Source organism: Hypanus sabinus, chromosome 20, assembly GCF_030144855.1.
Source record: "Hypanus sabinus isolate sHypSab1 chromosome 20, sHypSab1.hap1, whole genome shotgun sequence".
NCBI classification, from domain to species: domain Eukaryota; kingdom Metazoa; phylum Chordata; class Chondrichthyes; order Myliobatiformes; family Dasyatidae; genus Hypanus; species Hypanus sabinus.
This window is the reverse complement of record NC_082725.1, coordinates 45103860-45127925: the sequence shown is the minus strand read 5'-3', so window position 1 is coordinate 45127925 and position 24066 is coordinate 45103860. Positions and strand designations below refer to the sequence as shown.

Genomic DNA, 24066 nt, shown 5'->3' with positions numbered 1-24066 from the left:
ACGGATTTCAGTATACTTACAGATGGGGAATAGTGAAACTTCATCAAATTGTGTGCAACAACTACATTCAGCAAGGGGTTGACTGGGTGGTGAAAAATAGGTCTGTCAGATGAAATTTACAGTGGGGATGTATAAAGTGACTTACTTTAGCAAGGAGAATAAGGAAAATCTACATTGATTATAAAATTTAAAGCCTGTATATCCTGGTTACCGTTACACTACAAAATCTCAGTTATGTTAAAAATTATAAACGACTGGCTGGGTAAAAGTTGAAACACAGACATTTCAGAATGTCACAGTCTTGGACAGGCATGAGACTTGTAATATGTGGTATCAATAATGATGGGAAAAGCATATTCAATTTCAATTTTCAAAAGAAAGCAAATTAATACATGGGAGAACTTTTGCAGAGCTATGGGGAAAGCAGAAGTGGATTAATCAGTTAGCTGTAGTGAAGAGCAAGGGCCAGAACAAGAGACCAAATCCTTAATGTTTGCCACGGTCCATCGTTCTATGAACATGCATTTGGAGGCGCCGTTTGTAACTCAGGGATATTTCAAAATAATAACCACATCAATTTACTTTAGAAATGTAGCCACTGTTGAGAGAGATGATGGGAACTTGGGTCAAAAAGCAGTTCCAGCCTCACGAATAAACGACGGGTCCATGGGGCTCAGAGGTGAACAAGTAAGCGATCTACCATTTACAGGATTAAACCATTGGTCACCGGACTGCTTACCAGTGCAATATGGCTGTTGTTCCATGTGTTGTTATCTACCAGCGTTGTCCGATTAGCCATTCCTGCAATTTGATACCCGTAATCCCACCAAGACATCACTCGGACATGTTCTTCTGTATTCTGTCGCAACCAATAATATGCCTCACGGAAGTCATCAAGGATATTGCGGGTTCTTTTTTTTTAAAAACAAATTATAATTATTAATACCAAAATGTAATCCAGATTGTAGAGAAACTCATATTCAAAAAGTTAACAAGTATCATACAATTCTGTATCAAAAAGCTGTTTATGAAACTTATTACTACAAATGAGTTGTTCACACATTTGGATACTTGTTAATCTACTGATCTGGGCAAAAACTAAAGGACCTGAAACAAACAGATTGACTTCAGAAGAAAATAAAATCATTTTCAAGATGGCTATGGTGGAATAAACGGAAAGATAGATGACTAAAATTAATGCAGGAGACAAATTAAATGCATCTCAATCTCTGAAAGTAAAAAAAAACTGCAGATGTTAGATACCTGCAACAAAAATAGACAATGTTGCAAGCACTCGGAAAAAATAGGCAGTTTCTGGGGAAAGAGTAACAAGAGTTAACAGGTGCAGCACAATTCTGACGAAGGCTCTGGTTGATGAAATTTTAAACTTGCTTTGCTCTTCTCAGATGCCGCCTAACATGCTGGCTCCCAATCTTTCTTCACTGAGCAATATCCATCTTTCAAAAGACTTCATTAGGTTCTGCACAAAATTATGCAGACATACTGCTGATATGAAACAAAGAAAATCTATGCACCTTTTTATTAATAGTTTCAAGCCAAATAGTCTGTCCAAGGCATGGGATATTATTCCTGGAATCAAACACCAAGAGATCTGATTTGGTATAGACTAGAAACAAAGAGGGCATCCCCCTATTCTATCAACAGCTCAGATTAAGCCTTGAGCTTCTCAAATGGTGCCGTCATTGACTTCTGGATGGTGTGGGCTCATGTTCACCATGGACTAGATCACCAAAATGCATCAAATTGCAAACTGAAAACATCAGAGCACTGGGAGACAGGATCATTGGTGTGCTTACAAAGCAATGAGTTTTACACTGCTATGTAAAACTCAGTTTTGAACAGAAATTGCATAACACCAGACGGAGGATAATATTTACCTGTAAAAACTTATGCACCTTCCAGGAGATATTATTCAAAACAAGTCTAGTTTTAAAATAAACTGAAAAGAACTCTATGACTAGGTAATCAGTCTGAATGAATGCTTGCAGGAGCAACAGAGAGTTATCCAGATGTGGTTAGATTAAAAAAAGTAAGATCTAAAAAAATGGCAGCACTGAAGCAGATGAATAAATGAACCATAATATTTGTAGCACATAACATCTGTTGATTAAATGTGGTTGGGAAAAGGAATGAACTACATATACTCAGTGGCCACTTTATTAAATACACAAATATCTAACCAGCCAATCATGTGACTGCAACTCAACGCATAAAAACATGCCGACATGGTCAAGAGGTTCAGTTGTTGCTTAGGCCAAGAAGGGGGAAGAAATGTTATCCAGGTGGCTTTGACCGAGGAATGATTGTTGGTGGCTGACAGGTTGCTTTGTGCATCTCAGAAAATGCTGATCTCCTCGAGCTTTCATGCGTAACAGTCTCTAGAGTTTACAGAGAATGGTGTGAGAAACAAAAAAAAAATCCACTGAGCGGCATTTCTATGGTCGAAAATGCCTTGTTAATGGGAGAGGTCAGAGGAGAATGGACAGACTGGTTCAAGCTGACAGTCAGGTGACAGTAACTCAAATAATTACGTATTACGTGGAAAAGCATCTCTAAAAGCACAGCTTGTCAAACCTTGAAATGGGTGGGCTACAGCAGCAGAAGACCATGAACACACATTCAATGGCCAATTTATTAGGTACAGGATATATCTAATAAAGTGGGCACTAAGTGTGGACAAGTACTGCTACAACAAGCCCTTTGGCCCACGATGTTGTGCCAACCTTTTAACCTTTACTCCAAGGTCAATATAACCCTTCCCTCCCACCCATTTTTCTTTCATCCATGAGCCTAGGAGTCTCTTAAGTGCCCCTAATGTATCTGCCTCTACCATCCACCCTACAATGCATTCCATGTACTTATCACTTGGTGTAAAAAAAATTACTTCTGACATTCCCCCTTTACTTTACTCTAATCACCTTGAGAGTATGTCCTTTTGTATTTAGCCATTGCTGCACTGCGGTTCTTTAACCAAACATATGGCTCTGTTTAGCCAATTTTGCCTTTGGCCTCTATTTATTTCTTCTGGGTTCTCAGAAACCAAAACCCTATCCAATCTTTAGCCACTTCTGTGAAAATGAACAACTTGCATAGATATTCGGCTATAAAGCCAAGTTTGAAGGCACTTTACAGAGGCACAAGATATGGATGCCAATCCAAGGAAAAGCTATTAGGTAGATGCTTTCAGGTAATTAAAATTAATTAACAAAAAAATAAATAGAAAGAAATAAAGTTCCTACCCATCGTGATTATAAGACGCGAGGACAACACTGGGGCTTGAGTACGCATTGCTTGTAACCCAGGTACAGTGTACAGCAAACATCATTAGTAACATCAGCATTAGCATGGTAACAATACTCTTGATATTAGGACCAAGTCCTTCTTCAGTCTTTTCCTGTTCGGATACATGCTTTCTCACCTTGCCCGCCTATGGAAATCAGTGAGATAGACTGTCAGAATCTTTTCTTCCAAATACTTTACGTGAAGCCATGAGAGATTCTAGTTCTATCAAATGAAACTTTCCATTTCCTATGACAGAGTGTAAAATAGCAACCATTTCACTTTAAAAATAATTTACATCCAGGAAAGCTTTAAGTAAGATTTATTAGCAACAGTTGCAGTATGACTTTCCCAATATCTTCTTTTATGCACAGCAGAATAACGGGGCACCAAATAATGTTCCCAATGCATTTTATTACAGTGATGTCACAAACCGAAGTTATCGGCATAAACATGACTATCTCCCTGCCAGCAGAGGAAGTTTTTGATTACAAAGCTTGACTGCAAGCTCACCCCCTTTTTTTGTTTAGAAGCTTACTTAGAGCAAATACAATAGAGCTTATATACTCGCCTGTTGTAGTGATTTAATTACGTCCAGCTGCTTCCCTATTCCTTACCTTATCATAGAGGTTGCCAGAGTTCCTCTTATCATCCTCATCGCTGCTGTCTTCAACAGGCGGACTCTCCCTCTGCGTGTCATCCCCCAGGTAGTGTTCAAAGACATTGGAGAAAGCAATGGCAGACAGCATGCAGACAACTGGAGTAAGAGTCAACATCAGTCGTACCATGACTCCAGCAAAATAAACAGCACTGATTGCATAAAGGGCAACTGTAGAGAGTTTAGATTTTCAATGTCAGTTTATGCTTCGCACTTTAACAATGTCACTCAAGTAAAAATAAGTAACATCCTTGACCCCCATACCCCACCCTCGAAGTCAGTACATAAAAAGCAGTCACCCCAGCAATTACCATGAACACCGCAATACTTTTAAAAAAAATTCTGCTTTTGCACTACTTATTTTAACCATTTAATATATATACAGTACTTCTTTTTCCCTATATTTATCATGTATTGCATTGTGCTACTGCTGCAAAGTTAACAAATTTCACGACATATGCCACTAATATTAAACCTGATTGTGATTGTAGTGTGCTATAGATGTAATTTTGGGTTCACCCTGCCCATTTGTAAAAACACATGCATACAAAGTGCATATTGGCCATTTTCCAAATTCACGAAATTATATCTAGAATAGCAAAGCAGATATGAAGAAAAAGATTCCTAAAAAATGAACTCATGATGTCGTTTTTCTAATTGTCACTGCACTCACTCGAGCCATGGACAGCATCCACCTTAAAGGGTGAATATGCTGACTCAGATAGATGAATTTTATTTTAAAAGCTTCAAAGTGGGGATTTAATGAATTCTATGAAATCCATTTAACCTGATGCTCTTCACTTCATGTTTTAACTCTTTGCTCATAGAAACAAAATGTTTCTAACTGCAAAACATTAAATCTTCTATTTCATCTTTTGATAGTAAATAATCAAATTAGTTGGATAAAATATTGTATTTTGAGATATCTGCCATGATTTTAAAAGTATGTAAACATCTTCCAGAGTTAACAGTTGACCTTTTCCTCCAACTAATGGTACATTGTAATCAAATTTAAATGACTGCAGAAAATTAGCTCTTATTAATAAATCTTGTTTATCAGAGGAGACACAACACGGCTTAACAAACAATTTGAACTCAAATTGATAAGACAGCAATCTGAGTGTTCAATCTGCAGATGCTCAAGGAATTGAGCCAGACTTTGCACATCCATCCTCACATCATTCTACAGAAATGCAGTAGACAGCATCCTAACAAGCTGCATCAGTGCTTGGTATGGAATTTGCACTGCAACCGGCAGGAAGGCTCAATACAACAGGTAGTCAAAACTGCCTAATGGATCACCAGCACCAGCCTAACTGCCAATAAGTATATATACACAGAAAGGTGCTAGAAAACTGCCAGTAACGTTATGAAGGATCCCACCCACCATGCTCATGGACTGTTTGTCTCACTCCCAGGAAGAAGGCTATGTAGCATACACACCAGGACCACTGGAACAAAAAATTTTCTTCCCCCAAGCGGTAAAACTGAACACCACTACTTTATTATTTCCCATTAGTTACTATATGTACAGCTCAGCACCACTTTTTGGGCATGCAATCAATGTATCTAAGCTATCTTAATTATTTATATTTATTGTGTTCTTTATATTTTGTGGGGGGTTTTTGTCCTGCGTTGGATCCATAGTAACAATTATTTTATTCCCCTTACGCTTGTATACAGGAAATGATAGTAAACAATCTTGTATTGATTTAGAACAAGCTTTTAAGACCTAAATATCATTGTGGTTCACTTAGAGATAATTATATTTAGATAGATTAAAATGAAAATATAAATTTATGGAAATACTGGTGCAGTCTAAGCTTAAATGTGGGTTAATTAATAAATATTGCAAATGGTGTACAATGGATTGTATCACCAAGCTCAAGAATATCAGCACCTAAAGAAACTACTGGCATGATGCTTGTCTGATGTTTCTTAACCCTTCTCAACTTGAGACAATCTTGTACTTTGCAAAAACCATCTACATGTAGAATCAAATTTATTGATGCAATAAAGCTTTCTTATCCCATTTTTTTATTTTCTAAATTCCCATAGAATGAATATACGCAACTAAGGCTACGTCCACACTACACCGAATAAATCTGTAACCGAAGCTTTTTCTCTTCGTTTTTACCCTCCGTCCACACTAAAATGGCGTTTTCATCCCCCGAAACCGGAACTTTTCAGAAACACTCTCCAGAGTGAGTATTTTTGAAAACACCAGATTGGCCGGATCAGCGTGGACGGGATAACCAGAGACTTCTGAAAATGCTGTCAGATGGCAGTGCGCTATTTCATTGTTTTCTTGAATGCAACCTAACAATTTCAGAACAGACGGCAATGAAACGGATGCCAGAAGAGTAAGAAATGTACTCACCAAATACTTTGACCCATAACTTACTGAATAAATAAGTATAATCACTTTGCCCTGTTTTCTGTCCTTGCTCGTATGAAGGTGGTTTACCTATTTATGCAAGTACTTCTCCGACAATAGATGTGTAACAGCCTAATGTAACATTGTATGGAAATACAAGATAATACTGATGCAGACATGTTTTATACATTTAACAAGGTGCTTTATTAATGCAACAGAGTTAGTCAGTTTTTCAATGCTCGTCGTCAGCCAAGTCAATCTGTCTGTGAACTTCGTCGGTTGCCGCTGTATGCTCCAGTATTTGTTTTTTTTTACTTTTAAGTTCTCCTGCATGAAAGCCAACAGTCTGCCGTTTTAAGTTTTTCTAGTCTGTAACTACACAAACACACATTTTTATGGCGAGATTCGACACTAAACATGTCGTTTATTTTCGGCAGATGTGTCCTGCGCATGCGCAGGAGGAGGAGATTCGCCGATATCTTCATTTCAGTGTGGATAGAGGTATTTTTTAAAACACATAGTGTGGACGCCTATCGTTTTTATGCAAAACCGGCATTTTCAAAATTATCCGGTCTAGTGTGGATGTAGCCTCACAGATCTAATTTACAATATAATTCTTGAACTTAAAATGGCAGAAATTAACAAGTAATTAACCACATTCTTGAGTTTGCATGCAGTTTCCATCTTGTTAAGTTTTCAAGCTGGAAATCAATGTGATTACCGACACATTTCCTTACCAAATACTCTTTCATCATTGATGTTTTTGATGCAGAACCACAGGCCAGCTGGGAAAGTGCAGACCAATATATGAAGGTCAAAGAAGAAGGAAACCCATGTTGTAGGTTGATGCTCAGACACCGAAGCAATGATGGGAATGTGGATTTTTGCATACCTACAGAATAAATCTTAAAGATGAGCTTAACGCAATTCACTTATAGGGATATGAAAAGAATCACTTTAAATTATCACTCATGCCATTACAAAAAAATGTATGTATTAGCATTACATCAGATCCATAGCCTGCGTCTACCAACTGTAAATCTCACCAACTCTTTCAGCTGGTAAAATGGGCAATATGAACTGCAAAACTATAATACACCATTTCCAAGATTTCTTACATTTATCTATCCAGCGTTCTTCATCTATTTAGTTGAACAGCTTATGCATATCTTATATGCATGTTTCCAGCAAAGATTTTTCAAGAGGAGTGGCAGATGAAAAATTCAAGGCTTGGTTGTGTCAGCTCATTCAATTCACTATGTATTGCTACAACTTTAACAGGAATTGATTGGGATCTGCTATACTACATTCCCTTCCCAACCTGGAAACATGTGACTACTCTTGACATTCACTTGTTCAAAACCTTAGGTCCCCTTACTTAAGGGCTCAATGGGAGTCCCTTAAATACAATGGCTGCAGTGGTAACAGTACCACTTTCTCAAATGCAATACAGAATGTAGCTCGCCAAGCCTGTAATGCCCACACTCATACACAAATAAAAATACTTGCATCTGGATACAAGAATAATATTGGCAATTCCTTCTCCAAAAGAAAAATGAGCACTCCAACCAATGGGTAAACAATTTCAAGCTTTTGTTAAATGTCCCAACAAGAAGCTCCAAGTATTTAGTTTACTGCAGCATCAGTCAATTCCAAATACCCCCCACTTCCACAGAAACAAATGCCTAAATGAATATTCTGGGAGATGAACGAATGGAGGCATGCCCTAAAACTTAAGAATATGTTTTTGACTTTCATTATCATATTTCATTCTGAAAACATGGCAATAGTATACCAAGGCAATTCATGCAAGTACATGCAAGTTAAAAACATTTATTCGGGCATTAAAACTGAACTACTAATTAAATCAGCACCCTACTTGAAACTAAGTGCAGTTATTATGATTATAATTATTGCTTATGTGCTCCAAGCCTCACCCATATAAAAAATAAGGAGACAGGCCTTCAACATTCTTACCCTGTATCCCAAAGTGAATAGAATCTCCCACTCCATGGGGCAATATATCCTGAAACAAAAGCAGCAGCAGCAACATTTAGAAAAGTGTTTTTCCACTGATGCACCTATTATTCCAGCTATTTACCCTGAGAAAGTGGTGGTACAATTTGCCGAGCATCAGCAATTATAAAATAAGAAATATCCACTCTTTCCACTGATGTAAAGTTAATTTACACTTAACCTTTCCAGGGAAGGTTTGGCACAGCTCCATCTTGACCTCAGTAAATCTCTTAAAGTGCTCAATATTTAACCAATCTTTTCCAAGTAAGCACTACTAACCCAGAATGAAATAAACCATTTCCCAGATCCATGTTTATTCAAAAATCTGATTCCCAGATATTTACCCAGCTCTTTTCAAGGTTTACATTCTACTTATTCACAACTCTAAGAGGGAAACTGCTTCTTGAAGTTCACTTAAGGATGTGCCATCCTCCACCATTCAGCAGCTTGCTTATACCTCTCAGCATCTCAAAGGATCGAATGAAAATTGATGAAGTCGTGATTAGTGAGGAAAGTTGTCAAAGGATACATCAAGATATAGATCAGATGGAACTTTTGGAAAAGAAATGGAGTTTAATCTAGTTAAGTGTGAAATGTTACATTTTGCGAATCCAACTGCAAGAGGAAAATATACAGTCCTTGGCAGTACTGATGTACAGAAGGATCACGTGTAACATGTGGATGTGGTGGTAAAGAAGCCACGCTTATTTTCATCGGTGTGTGCACTGAGTATAAAAGCTGGGAAGTCATGTTGCAGCTAGATCAAACTTTGGTTAGGCCACATTTGGTACATTGTGTGAACTTCTGGTCACTACACTATACAAAGGATGTAGAGGCATAGAGAGAATATAGGAGAGGTTCACAAGGATGTTGCTTGGATTGGGGAGTATTAGCTGTAAGCAAAACTTGGAATGTTTTCTCAAGACAGAATCTTTTTCAGTGGAAATGTCAAATACTATAAGATATAAGTACAAGGTCAGAGTGGTAAAGTTTAAAGGAGATTGAAGAGGCAAGTGTTATTATATAGTGGTAGATGTCTGGAAGGTAATGCTGGGGAGATGGTAGAAGCAGATTTGAAAGCAATGTTTAAAGAGGTAAACACGAGGAAATCTGCAGATGCTGGAAATTCAAGCAACACACACAAAATACTGGTGGAACCCAGCAGGCCAGGCAGCATCTATAGGAACAAGTACAGTCGACATTTCGGGCCGAGACCCTTCATCAGGACTAACTGAAAAGAAAGATAGTAAGAGATTTAAAAGTAAGAGGGGGTGGGGGAGATCCAAAATGATAGGAAAAGACAGGAGGGGGAGGGATGAGGCTAAGACCTGGGAAGTTGATTGGCAAAAGGGATACAGAGCTGGAGAGGGAGAGTATCATGGGATGGGAGGCCTAGGAAGAAAGAAAGGGGGAAGGGGAGCACCAGAGGAAAATGGGAGAGCAGGCAAGGAGTTATTGTGAGAGGGACAGAGAGAGAAAAGAGAAAAAAGGGAATGAATAAATAAGGGATGGGGTAAGAAGGGGAGGGGAGCATTAACTGAAGTTTGAGAAATCAATGTTCATGCCATCAGGTTGGAGGCTACCCTGATGGAATATAAGGTGCTGTTCCTCCAACCTGAGTGTGGCTTCATCTTGACAGCAGAGGAGGCCATGGACAGACATATCAGAATGGGAATGGGACGTGGAATTAAAATGTGTGGCCATCGTGAGATTCTGCTTTCTCTGGCGGACAGAGTGTAGGTGTTCAGCGAACGGTCTCCCAGTCTGCGTTGGGTCATTTAGGCAGAGGCTTGAACAGGCAGGGAATAGAGGAAAATGGACTACATACAGGTAGATAAGATTGGTTTAGTTTAAATTGACATCAACTTTAGCACAGTCATGGTGGCCCTAAGGACATATTCCCATGGTGTAATTTTCTATGTTTCTGATATTCAGTCTTTGACAGATAAAAAAATTTGCTCAACCTTACACAATCTTTCTCTTCGAGGAATTAAGTATTTCATAATTAGCACTAAAATCTCTACTTAATATCTGTGATCCACAGACAGTAACATATTTAAGGAGATAAGTATTACTGAAGGAGTACGAATTTTCATTTTTAATTTGAATGACTTTGAGAAAATTAGCTCAATGAAGGGTCAAAGTGAACTTTGAAAAATAATTTCTAACTTTCCAACTATTTTCTTCTTTGAAACTGTAGGGAGTGTAGCTGTCTATAATCAATGAAAACTCATGATGAATGTAGTTCCACTCATCATCACCGAGGAGTAATCATTAACTGATATACCAAAACTACAGTTTCAATCTACTTACAACAAATTTTTCCTTACCACCTCAATTAATTTCATCTGTAGTCATGCTTCCCACAAATTAGAAATGCAATAATCAATGAATACATAAGTAATCTTCTTTAACCAGTTGCTTAAGTTGCTTCATTTCAAACTCTTTAGAAATCTCATTTAACAGTCTTCCAAATATGCATCCACCTTTGTTAATTTTTTTGAAAGTTTTTTCAACAACAGAAAGGGCAAGGGCAAAATGGATTTGGGAAGTGTTTGTGATTGACATAATGTTAGATTAGATGTCATGAAGAGCACATACAGACACAACCTTATTTTGACAGTCATGGTGAGACGTCATCACCAAGATAGCAAAATGCCTTGCAACACTAAAGAATTTATTTACTACTAAAAGTAAAAATAGAGTCTTCCTACTTTTGTATATAACCAGGCAACAAGGAAGTGATGGAGAAAGAAAGGTGGTACAATAGCATTTTGTATGTAGACTCACCTGTGTAAGTTAAGTAAATAACGCTCAGAAGTACCACTCCAGCAGCAAGAGACACACCCAAGAAAAATAATGTCTGGAACTCCTGCTTTGTCAACTTGTCTCGCAAATACTGCAAGAAGGCATAAGCTTGGAGCAGGGCAAATACACCTAATTACGAGAGAACAAAAAGGTGAAATGATTATTTCCTCTAACGAACAAGTACAGATATGCAAAGCCCAGAGGATGGCTTAATTAAATGAATACTCTGAATTCCTGACCCACTTGCAAGGCAATCAGCATTTGCTTTGCCGAGATCTATTTCAATAGTTCAAACTTTCCTCAGCAATCTAATTAATGGTGATTAATTTGAAAAATGGACTGCATCTGTAGAATCTCTTGTGTTTATCAAAGTTGCCTACTTTGTTCACTTTGATTGGATCACTCAATTCTTGAGAAGGAAGTATGGGAACAAACAGATTCTGCAGATGCTGCAAATTTAGAGCAACACGCACAAATTGCTGGAGAATCTGAGCAGGTAAGGCAGCAGCCATGGAAATAAAAAAAAATTGTTGATGTTTCAGGCCGAGTCACTTCATCAGTACTGGAAAGGAAGAGGGAAGATTGCAGAATACGATGGTGCGAGGAGAGGAAGGAACATAAGCAAGAAGGTGATAGGTGAAGCCAGGTGAATGAGGGATCAAGTAAGAAGCTGGGAGGTGCTAGGTGGAGAAGGGAAAAGGATGGAGAAGGAGATATCTGATAGAAGAGGAGAGAAAACCATGGGGGAAGGAGAAGGGGAAGGGATAGGGGGCACCAAGGAGAGGTGATAGGTCAGTGGGGAATAGAAGACAAGGGAAGGAGGAGGAGGAGGGAAAAAATTACCAGAAATTGATGTTCATGCCATCAGATCTGAAGCCAACTAGATGAAAAATGAGGAGTTGCTCCTCCAATCTGAGCGGACTCATTATGACAGAAGAGAAGGTAATGGACTGACATGTCAGAACAGGAAAAGAGAATTGGAATTAAAATGACCGGCCACCAGAAAATCCCATGTTTTACATTAGGAGTACAGATGCTCAACAAAATGGTCCACAATCTACATCGGGTCTCACCAATATGGATGAAGCCTCATCAGGAGCATTGGCTACAGTAGACAACCCCAACAGATGCGCAGGTGAAGTACTGTGTCAAGGGAAGGACTGAATGAGGGTGAGGGAGGGGGTGAATGGAACGGTGCAATACTTCTGTTGCTTGCATAGGTAAGTACGAGGAAGGAGACTGGTGTGGAGGGTCAAATGGACAAGGGAATCAAAGAAGGAGTGATCCTGTGGAAAACAGAGAGTGGAGGGGGTGGGGGGAAGTAAAGATGTGTTTGGTGGTAGGGTTCTGTTAAAGTTGGAGAATATTGCTGAAGAGAAAAAACCTCATTTTCTGTCTATGCAGCCTCCAACTTGATGGCATGAACATCGATTTCTCCAACTTCAGGGATTCCACCCCCCTTTCCTTTCCTTCTATTCCCCACTCTACCCTCTTACTTTTTTTCCCAATCTGCCTATCACCTCCCTCTGGTGCCCCTCTCTCTTCCCTTTCTCCCATTGTCCAATCTCCTATCCCATCAAATTCTTTCTCTATAGCCCTTTACCTTCTCCACCTATCATGTTCCAGCTTCTTACTTCAACTCCCCCCCCCCCCCACCCACCTGGCTTCACCCATTACCTTCAGGTTTGTCCTCCCTCCCTTCCCCCACCTTCTCACTCTAACATCTTCCCTCTTACTTTCCAGCATGGATGAAGGGTCCCAGCCCAAAACATCGACTGTTTTTCTTTCATTTCCATAGATGCTGCCTTACTTGCCGAGTTCCTCCAGCATTTTGTGTGTTGCTTGGAATAAACAGTGGAGATATAGTGAGGAGGACAGTGAGATAACTGGTTTGAAATTGCTTTAATCATTAAAAGTTAGCTGTGTATATTTTTCAAAAAATGATTAAGAGCAAACTTTCATCTACCTATGGTAATTCTACCATTGTAAACATGCAAGTTTCCTCTAGAAATATCAGTCTGGCCTCCTTAAATAAAAGAAGAGGTGCATCACTGACCAACCGATCTCCATGAATCATCCACTTACTAAGACAACAAAACTTCCAAAAGCAACTCCAGTCAAATCTACTGTTGATCCAGCATGCAGATCACGTAGCGTAACAATTGAGAAGTACAAAAATTCGCAACAAATTCAACACTGAATTGCAGCTGAGATGATAGTGGCGATATCCAACCTTGTATTTGCACTCTTGTGTGACAGTCCCAAACCCATGTACGATTATGAGGGGTAAAAGTGGCATTTTGAGGTGGAGCTGTGGGCTTTTAAGGGTAAATTTAAGAAAATTACTTATTGGTTGCTTTCTGGAAGTTGGAGGCTGAAAGATGAAGGCAATAACCTACTAGCAACGTAGTTCTTCAGTCACAGTCGACTGCATTTAGTTGCCATTAATAATCCTCAGTAAAAGCAGTTATGAGCAAGTGCAGTCAGACATGCACAATTTTCATTCTGCAAGTTGCATACTGTACGTAGATTTCAAGTTAAATACAAACAGGGCAGTAACAGACAGATTTGACTAGTGTTTGGCCAATTTAACATTTGACCAACCATTTCAAAAATTACTTGGGGCTGCTTGGAAATTTTCAAGCATATCGGAAGTGTGGGTGCTTTGACTTTTACTACGACCTTCATAACAAATCCATCTTGAAAGCACTACATAATGCCAACATCCAGAAGGTGCAGCATCTCTAATAGAATAAACACATGAAACTTCAGCTATATATTTCCGGATTGATTACGTTAAATGTTTTTCTGAAAGATAATTTATAAATGCAAACTAAGAAAGAGCCAGCAACACCTAACAGATCACAGAGTCGAGGACAGAAGATTTTAGAACAAAGTTATACTGCACTTTAAAATGAAGTCGCTCACCTGCAGCCGCCATGTGCTCACTGGTCCTGATTGGTTGAAACCCCACAAAGGGCACTTGCATTGATAGGATCAAGCCAACGATGTAGAATGTGCTGTAAGCTGTAAAAGTTTACACTTTTTAAGTAAGCAAATACTTCACAATTAAATTTCCTTACAAATATCTATTCCCAAGTACTCAAACTTTAAAAAAAATCAGTTTTTAATTGCTGGAAAAAGGCCACAATCATTTTTTTTTTGGGCTACATTATTTAATTCTGAGAAGTAAATGTGTCACAGTATCATGAAGCTCAAATTAAAACATTATTCCAAATAAATACGCATATAGATATTAGCAAACCAATCATATTTTGACAGTTGCCAATGAGCAGGATTTTCCATGCTGTTGACAAAAGTTCTGGGGCAAAGGAAAGATCCTCTAACACGGAAATCAGGAATATTGTTATATCAGGTAAGAAACAAGAGGTAAATGATTGGGTATGTTAATAAAGCTGGTTAAAAGTAACCAGTACAACTGGAAACTCTTGTACTTGTTGATAAGTTCACTGAGATCTTCAACAGAAGTCTCCATCTTAAAAGTATCCTACAGAGCTCCAATGCATTTTGGTGCTCGATTCCCCGGCATTAACACTAACAGATCTGAGAAACCCTACGTACATCCTAGGCTCAGGGTTGAGCCCTTGCTGGCACAGCAAGTGTGGATTATTGCTGGGTATAAGCAGTGGTTTTTATACGTTTTGATAGTCTGCCTGGATACTCTGGTTCTTTCTTTACTGATTGATGGACGTGGCGGAAGCCTATTCCCACAGAGAAATCTCAGGGCAAGGGGGAGGTGTGCAGCCACAGAAATGAGACAGCAGCTTCCATCACATCTAATGAGGGAAACCACAAAATTCAGATCATTTGCCAATATGTGGGACAGGTACCACCGGTGGCTTGCAACGGGCCAAACTCACCAAGCCCACAACTCAGTGTTAAGCGGCAACACCACTTGTCCTGTCTGTCACAGCACCAGGCTTCACAGGCAGCCTCTCCACACAGAGCCACAGAGCCGTTGGTTTTGAGCCTGGCACGACAGGACAAAGGAATGGGAAGCCAGGCGTTTACATTACACTCCTTGCATTCAGGCTCCCTGCTCAGTGTGTACAACAGTCAGGACGGCAGGATTAGGCACAAGGCTCCTGGCAGAACAGCAATATCAGTAATACAGTCGGCCCTCCTTATCCGCGAATTCAACCAACTGCGAATTGCGAAAACCCGGAAGTGCTCTTCCAGCACTTGTTGTTCGAGCATGTACAGACTTTTTTCTTGTCATTATTCCCTAAACAATGCAGTATAACAACTATTTTACATAGTATTTACACTGTATTAGGTATTATAAGTAATCTAGAGATGATTTAAAGTATACGGGAGGATGTGCGTGGGTTATCGTGGAACGGGATTGAAAAAAAATCGGAAGTTCTCTTACTAAGTAAGTCTGAACAGGTACATCCGGTATTATTTAGTGTCAGTAAGTCAAACATTTGCATTCGTATATAGTATACATTTTACCTTTCTATGCATATAAGATACTTAAGAATGCATGTTTCAGCGCTGAGCTCGGGAAGTTCCTGAGTTTGACCTAGTGACAGATCGTTATCGAGTGTGCTCTCCACTGTGCCGGGTTGATGTGGAGGATCAAAAACCTAAACCCACCAAACCCAATAATTATACCACTGCTTTGCTTAGTAATAATTGTAGCTTTCATCGGGGCACAGCCTTTCTCACTTTATCCTTCAAAATCGTTCCAATCGTTGACCGACAAAGCCTAACTTTTTTACAATGACTGATGGTGTTCCACCTCTTTCCGATCACTTTATTATTTCCACTTTATTTTCAATCGTTATCGTGATTATTTTCGTGAACAGAAACACTGCGGATTCAGATCTCTGCCGCTGGGTCCTAATGTCCACCGCCCTGAGACAGGTTAAATAAGGTATTGGGTTCCGCTGGGTCCTAAGATCCACCGCATTGAAACAGGTTGAATAAGGGACTTGAGCATCCGCGAATTTTGTTATCCACGAGGGGTCCCGGAACCAATCCCTCGTGGATAAGGAGGGCCAACTGTACAATAATCCCTTTAGCATCTTATTCTTTGGAATATATTCTATGTGCTAAGTTAGGTACGTCCATTTGAGAAGACCAATGAGGGCCCTGGCTTAATGTATCTTTCAAATGTCTTCCATCTCAAATCATGGCAAGCAGCCGATTTTCATTCACTTTGTTAAACACTGCTCTCAGCTTCTAATTGGTTATCCTTAGCAAGAGAAAATCTGCAGATGCTGGAAATCCAAGTAAAACACACACAAGATGCTGGAGGAACTCAGCAGGCCAGGCAGCATCTATGTAGAAGAGTAAAGAGCCAATGTTTTGGGCTGAAACCCTTCAGCAGGACTTGGGCATTAGGGTTGGTTAGAATTAGTTATCTTTGTCTATTAATTAGCCTATGGTAAGCTAGGCGTGTGGGTTTTAAATGCTGCCATTTGAACTTCCCTTTGCAACTGAGTGTACGCTAAACAATTGGCACTCACCACATTTAGGGCTAGTAACCAAAGATAAATCATTTGTCATGGATATACTTCACTTAGCACTCATGGTAAATCCCTCTCTTCACATTAGCAGGGTCCTGAATTACAAGGATGATCCTCTGAAACACACTTTGCTGTTGAACTGTGTCATGTTTACATAAGCCTATAGAATCTGCTGTGAACTCATTCCCTCAGGTCTAAGTCTGTTCTTACGTACTTATGGGACAGATGTGTGCCCTTCAATAAGCTATCTAGTCCATCAGATTTTCACCATACCTAAAAACCTTGATTACAACAGATAATTGATCTGCTACCTGGCATTCACCACAAAATTTCCAATCAGATACAGTACTATGCAAAAGTCTTAGGCACATGGATATAGTTAAGGTGCCTAACACTTTTGGACAGTGCTGTACTTGTCAACGTGGAGCAGAGAGCAAGTTCGTAAATCTAGCGGGAGCAAATGATGTTGGAATGGGGTATGGGACAGGTGGCAGTGCGGGTGCAAACATACCCAGGCAAGGTAGTTTGATTCCAAACAACTGGTCATTACTGAATGCCTCCCTGGGCTTCCCATTCCCTCTCCTCTCCCTTCCCCTTTTCACAACCATAATTTCCCCTCTCTCTGCCCCCTTCCCACTCAGTCCACAATAGAGACCCATATCAGAATCATGTTTACTATCACACACACGTCATGAGATTTGCTTTTTTTGTGGCAGCAGTACAATGAAATACATAAAATTACTATGGTATTGTGCAAAAGTCTTAGGCACTCTAGTTATATATACAGTTGCAAGAAAAAGTTTGTGAACCCTTTTCAATTACCTGGTTTCTGCATTAATTACTCATAAAATTTGGTCTGATCTTTCTCTAGGTCACAATAATAGACAAGTACAATCTGCCTAAACTAGTAATACACAAACAATTGTATTTTTCATGTCTTTATTGAACACATTGTTCAATCATTCACCACCAAGCTGGAGAAAGTATGTGAACCCTTGTATTGAATAACTGGTAAAACTCCATTAAGACCATAAGACATAAGAGAAGAATTAGGCCATTTAACATTAATAACCTCCACCAATGTTTCCTGTAGCTGCTGATCAGACTTGCACAATGCTGAGGAGGAATTTTAGACCATTCCTCCATACAAAACTGTTTGTTTATGCCACAGCATCTCAACTGGTTTAAGGCCTGGACTCTGACTTGGCCATTCCAAAACACAATTTTTCTTGTTTTTAAACTATTCTCTTGTGTTTCAGATCACTGTCTTGTTGCATTATCCAACTTCTATTAAACTTCAGGTGACGGACTGCTACCCTGACATTCTCCTGTAAAATGTCTTGATACAATTTTGAATTCATTGTTCCCTCAATGACTGCAAGCTCTCCAAGTCCTGAGGCAGCAATGCAGCCCCAAACCATGATGCTTCTTCCACCATGCTTCACTATTGGGATGAGATTTTGCTGTTGGTGTGCAGTGCTCTTTTCCCTTCAAACATAGCAATGTTCAAACATAAAAAATTCAACTTTTGTCTCACCTGTCCACTGAACATTATCTGAGAAGCAGGTGGTCTGTTGTAAACTTGAGACTTGTAGCAATGTCTTTGGAGAGCAGTGGTTTCCTCTGTGGTGTCCTTCCATGAACACTATTCTTGTTCAGTGCTTTTCTTATAGTGGACACATGAACACAGAATCTAGGGTTCTAGAAATTTCTGCAGGACTTTTGCTGTTACCCTTGGGTTCTTTTCCACCTCCTTTAACATTGCATGTTCTACTCTTGGCGTGATCTTTGCAGGATGCCCACTCCTAGGGAGAGTAGCAACAGTACTGAATTTCCTTCATTTGTGACAATCTCTCTTACTGTGGACTGATGAACACTCAGGTCTTTAGAAATGCTTTTGTAGCTGTTTCCAGCTTCATGTATCACTGCAATTCTTCTTCTAATGTCCTCTGAAAGTTGTTTTGATCATGGCATGGTGCACATAAACTGATCTTTCTTGAGAAGATCAGGCTCTTTCAGTAACCTGAGTTTGTGTTTTTTTTTATATATATAGGGCAAGGCACCTTTGCAACCCACATCTCCAATCTCATCTCTGATTGGAACACCTGACTCCAAAGAGCTTTTGTAGAAGCCATTACCCCAGAGGTTCACATACGTTTTTGAACCTTGACTGTGATCATTTAAATGGTGTACTCAGTATTGATGAGAAGTACACTTGTTTGTGTTGTTAGTTTAGGCAGATTATGTTTGTCTATTATTGTGACTAAGAAGAAGGATCAGACCACATTTTATGAGCAATTAATGCAGAACACCAGGCATTTGCAAAGGGTTCATGAACTTTTTCTTGCAACTATATATGCTAAGACTTTCGCACAGTTCTATACGCACACAGAAGCTGCACATTTAAATCACCCTAGTACAGGTATTATTGTCTGCAGCTTGCCTCTACTTATCAATATACCTTTTCTCCCCAACAGCAGCTGTTACTTAACTTCAGCTTTAAATATTCATAACATCCCCATATGAAGCAAATGGTTTCTGAAATATTATTCATTGAAATCATTAATTTTGCAAGGTATTTATTTTTAGGCATACTTTGAGCTCATTGCAACATGTTATTCGGAGTGAAGTACTGAAGTCTGAATACATCTACCTAATGAAATTATTAAATCTCGCTCTCTCATATACACCCTTGCAGATTCCAGATATTCATTCACAGACAAATGATTTGGTATGAGGAGGAAAAGGGAAAATACTTAACTAGTCTAAGAGTGTTTTTTATCTCCTCCCCAAGTAATTTTAGTTCCTCTCCTCTCTCCACATCACTCACCCATAACTGGAGGACAAAATCCACGAAATAAATGATTGCATAATTTGCAACACTTCATTAAATAAGTTAACCAAATTTAACTTGATTGACGACTGAAGAAAAATAGCTCCACATTCATTTCTAATGATTTAAACTTTAAACCACTTCAGACAAAGAATGCCTTCTGTAAATCCACAGAAGAGCAACATTGGCTGATATATTGGGTTAAAATCTAATCTAAGCACACTAAGTAGCAGAAGGAATAGGTTAAGTCTGTTGATTTCTTTACTGACCTATATAAACCCTTCTGCTGAATCTCTGCATCAGTAGCAATACGAATACATGTAGTGGGATAAGGTTGATGATGAACACGTAGCCACCCCATGCAGATACCTGAAATCAAGGTGCAAAAATAAATCAAAATAAAAATATAAAATACAAGTACATCTATAATGCATGAGAAAAATGCCCCATGATTCCCAAGTTCAATGCTGAATTATAAGGACTTCACATAGTCTCATTTGCTACATTACATGCCAGAATTTCAGTTTAGGCACTTGAATTAAACATCCAATATTGGGAATATGTTTTAATCTTCCTAATTAACTGATGGTTGAGACCAAGTCCTTGGATTTGGGTAAAGAATCGATAACCCAATCCACACATTCACTTCACTCACTGAACTCTTTGTAACCATTACTGATTTACTATTGTAGATTGGTATTCATATCACTTCATTAGCTGGGATCATTTAATAATGTCACGATATTGATCTATATCATTCTCTTGCAAAATTCTTTTTTGCTGTCTACACGATAAAACCCAGCTGAAATCGACTATAAAAATATGTATTTATCAATTAAAAAACATGTGTTTTCTTCAAGCCAAATTCAAAAAGCAAAGCCAATTAGGAAAGGATTAAGAATCATGTCTCTCCCCCAATACTCACAGGCAGAGCCAATCCTGCACGCCTATCTACATTTCCCTCAAGCCAAGTTCAAAAAGCAAAGCCAACTAGGCTTTGATTAAGAATCACAGGTAAAATTGGCCCTATATGCCCATCTATATTTCCCCTGTGAGGTATCAGTTATCTACTTATCTACTACATTTGAGAATCACTGTAGTCCTGTTAACAAAGGCAATCTTGTATTGCTGTTAGCACAGAATTCTGTGACTTTTATCCAATGATAATAAAGTGAATATCTATATTTTTAATTCAGGATGGCACAGGGCTGATGGGGGAAGTTAAAAGGTGCGGTTGTTCCCATACACTTTGTCATTGTCCTTTCAGATGTTTACACCTCCTAATCCAGAGAAATCTATGCAGGAAGCCACGGAAAACTGTGTTTTTACAAGATATACTGTATATTACTTTTATTACTTAAGCTGTATGAATAACAGCGAAGGCGGCTGTTTTGTTCTCACTGATGTCAAGGCTCTCTATCTGATGTCCAGCAGTTATGTGGATGGTCTGGTTAACTTTCTAATCAGGATGTTCATGGTGAGGAATTACCTGAATGTTTTTAAGAGTCTTTGTAGAGGCAGGAATGGATTTCTTCATTATAAGGATTTGTGAATAGAATTCAAAACACTAAAATTATTAGGAAATGACTGAGGAAGGTTCATGAAAGCATCTTATAGTTGAGTCTATGACATTGGCCAGGGAATTCCTTCAGGAATGTAACAGAACAAAAAAAACATGCCGGATATACTCTACAACTCAGGTAGCATTGACATTTTCCATCACTTTGCTGATAAACGACCAGATCTCATATGAAAGAAAAGGTAATCAACCTAAAACAATTAACTCTGTTCCCCCCCTCCACGGATGCTGTCTGGCCATGTCCAGCATTCCCTATTTTAATTTCAGAACACCAGTTTTTAATTTGCTTTTAGATTCCAGCAAAAACGTTTTGAAGTATCTTTTTTTATGTTTGGTGCTTGTGAGCTTCAAAGTGCTTTGATATTAAGTTGGTCAAGTTCTAACACTTTAAACATACCTTCAAGATTTGGCTCATTTGTACCTACTTAGATCAAGTCTGCAAAAACATCTGGAGATATAGTTCTGGCTAAATCGAACCTGAGCACTAGAGCACATATTATTGATGAATAGGTATTATTTGATGGCACTTTCATTAACATTTTCCATCATTTTGCTGATAATGAACAGGAATAAATGGGATATTAATTAGCTAGATTAGATTTCACCTTACTTTTGTGGACTGGACATATACATATATCTTTCCAGGCCATCAGAGAAATGCTTGACGGTGTGTCAGCATAGGAACATCTTGGCCAATGATACATCAAGCTTTGCACCATGACTTCAGAAATACAGAAAAAGATCGATGTCAGGGCCTAAAGCCTTCATGGTGTCCTCTGATTTATACAGCATGGTGCAAACTAACAAGGATGATTCTCTGATAATCAGCCCTTAGGATCCAAGAGAAACATAATCCATCAAATTATTTTTAGCATTAATAGAACTCCATGTAATAATGAAACAGGATTAGACCTTCCTTACCATGTAAAAGTAGGACAAGCAGCAACATATAGTCCAAAAAACAGAGCCTGTTTTCACAGATTTGACCTAGAAGGAACCATACAAAAATTACATTGAACATTAAAACTATAGAATTACACAGGCCATCTACAGGTAATGAATGGGTCGCATTTTTTACAGACGTTCCTAAGCTGGAAAATATACAAAAATCAATATAGAAGTCAAACCTCCCCTATTATTGTAATGAATGGCATCAAAAGCATGCAAGGATGAAAAAAAAGATAGTTAATAAAAGTGGAAGAAACTAGTTCTGCTGTTTGTAGGAACAAGCTTAAGTAAGTTGGACTTCTGAATTTAATAATATCATGGCAGTTCATATGTAGAGGTTCTCATATGCAGTGCATTATTAACATATGGAAAGCTTGTATCAGACACTTTTCATCACTGGAAGCCAACAGTATTAAACTGGAAACATTTGAGAGAGTAATAAAAGTACAGCACAGAAACAGGTTCCTTTGGCCCATCTAGTCCACACCAAACGTTGCAACTGCCTTTCCTATTGACCTGTACTAGGACGATAGCCCTCCTTACCCTTCCATTCCATGTACCTATACAAACTTCTCTTAAATGTTGAAATCGAGCTTGCATGCACCACTCATGCTGGCAGCTCATTTCACACTCTCACAACTCTCTGAGTGGAGAGGTTCCCCTCACATTTCAAAGGGGAATACTTCTGGTTCACAATTGCTTACAAATCTCCAAGAGTTCAAGACAGTCATCCAAAATCAAATTATTATAATTTATGTATGTGATTGAAAAATTGTAAATGTTCTGTAAAACAAAGCACAATACAAAAACGCATAATACAACTACCCTGTTGCAACTTACCCTGGCTATTATATGTGAAATATAGCAATTCTATTTGGTGCACAGTACTAAGTGATAATGGCAAGAAGTTTTAGGGCAAATTTATATCTTTGGAGATGTTGTTGGGACAAACTCGTCAATGGCATCTTCCCTTCTTAAAGTTATTTCCATAAGTCAAAATTGATAGGTGCTTAAAAAATACAGAAATTATTGGGTTGAAAAGCTTAAGTTCCCAGTTTCCTGATGTCTTGCATAATAAGGTTTAGCTGCTGTGGTGATAGAGGCTGCACTGGTTATCATCCCATTTTCCATAGATTCTAGGATTATTCCAGCAGATTGGAAAGCAGTAATCACAGTTCTTAACAGAAGACAAAGCAGAGAACAACAAATCTGATAGCTTAGCCATTTTAATTGGGAAATGATAAAATAAATTATAAAGTAAGTATTAACAGAGCACTTAGAAAATAATAGAACTAAACAGAGCCAGGAATGGATTTATAATAGGGAAATCGCATTTGACAGAACAGATAAGGTCAAACTAATTAACATGGTTTATCTGAACATTCAGAAGGCCCAACAAAGGTACAGCAGAGAAAATAAACAAAATCAAAATGCACAGCATCAGAGTAATATCAGGGCATGGAAAGACAACTGTTTCAAGGGACAGAAAAGAGACTATAGCAATAAAGGACAACGACCAATGATGTGCCAAAGCAGCTCCCCAATCAACATTATCAAATCAAATCAGACTGCTCACAAAACAACACTGAGTAGCAGTATGAGTTGTGATCAGGATGAAGAAAAAAAATAATCAGGGGATATAGATAAATTTAGCAAATGAATGAATGTTGATGTTGTCGACTCAGGCCTGAGAGGCCAGCGTCGGGCATTTTCATGCCTTACAATGCGTGGTGCGCCACTCCTCACACAGACATTTCGCAGTATTTTTCTTTATTTTATGAGGTCGAGTTGTGAGCTCAACACTCAACCCAGCATGGATGGAAAGCGTACTCGGGAATGGCCCGACAGGATTCGAACCCAGGAACTTCCGTTCCGGAGTCCGGCGCTGATGTCACTGCGCCACCAGCTGAACCTACTGAATAAATGAAGACATGTAGATCAAGTTTGGAAAAAACATGAGGTCATAAGCTTTGCTATGAAACAGATTTGCTGAGAATGCTCTTTAAATGATAAGAATTTGAAATGTGTTGGTGTTCAGGGAAACATGGTGGA

The 24066-nt window shown here is 38.8% G+C and overlaps 1 protein-coding gene across 1 annotated transcript in view; it reads right to left on the bottom strand.

Annotated features, from left to right (window-relative positions):
• stt3b (STT3 oligosaccharyltransferase complex catalytic subunit B) overlaps nucleotides 1-24066 on the bottom strand; it is a 103153-nt gene that overhangs the window by 6450 nt on the left and 72637 nt on the right. Inside the window, exons 4-12 of the mRNA XM_059945414.1 lie at nucleotides 21988-22053; nucleotides 19757-19856; nucleotides 14088-14186; nucleotides 11142-11288; nucleotides 8313-8361; nucleotides 7073-7227; nucleotides 3918-4129; nucleotides 3261-3448; nucleotides 740-911 (exon numbers count right to left, since the gene is read on the bottom strand). Of these exons, the coding sequence (XP_059801397.1) occupies nucleotides 740-911; nucleotides 3261-3448; nucleotides 3918-4129; nucleotides 7073-7227; nucleotides 8313-8361; nucleotides 11142-11288; nucleotides 14088-14186; nucleotides 19757-19856; nucleotides 21988-22053 (1188 nt within the window). The remainder of the gene's footprint in view (nucleotides 1-739; nucleotides 912-3260; nucleotides 3449-3917; nucleotides 4130-7072; nucleotides 7228-8312; nucleotides 8362-11141; nucleotides 11289-14087; nucleotides 14187-19756; nucleotides 19857-21987; nucleotides 22054-24066) is intronic.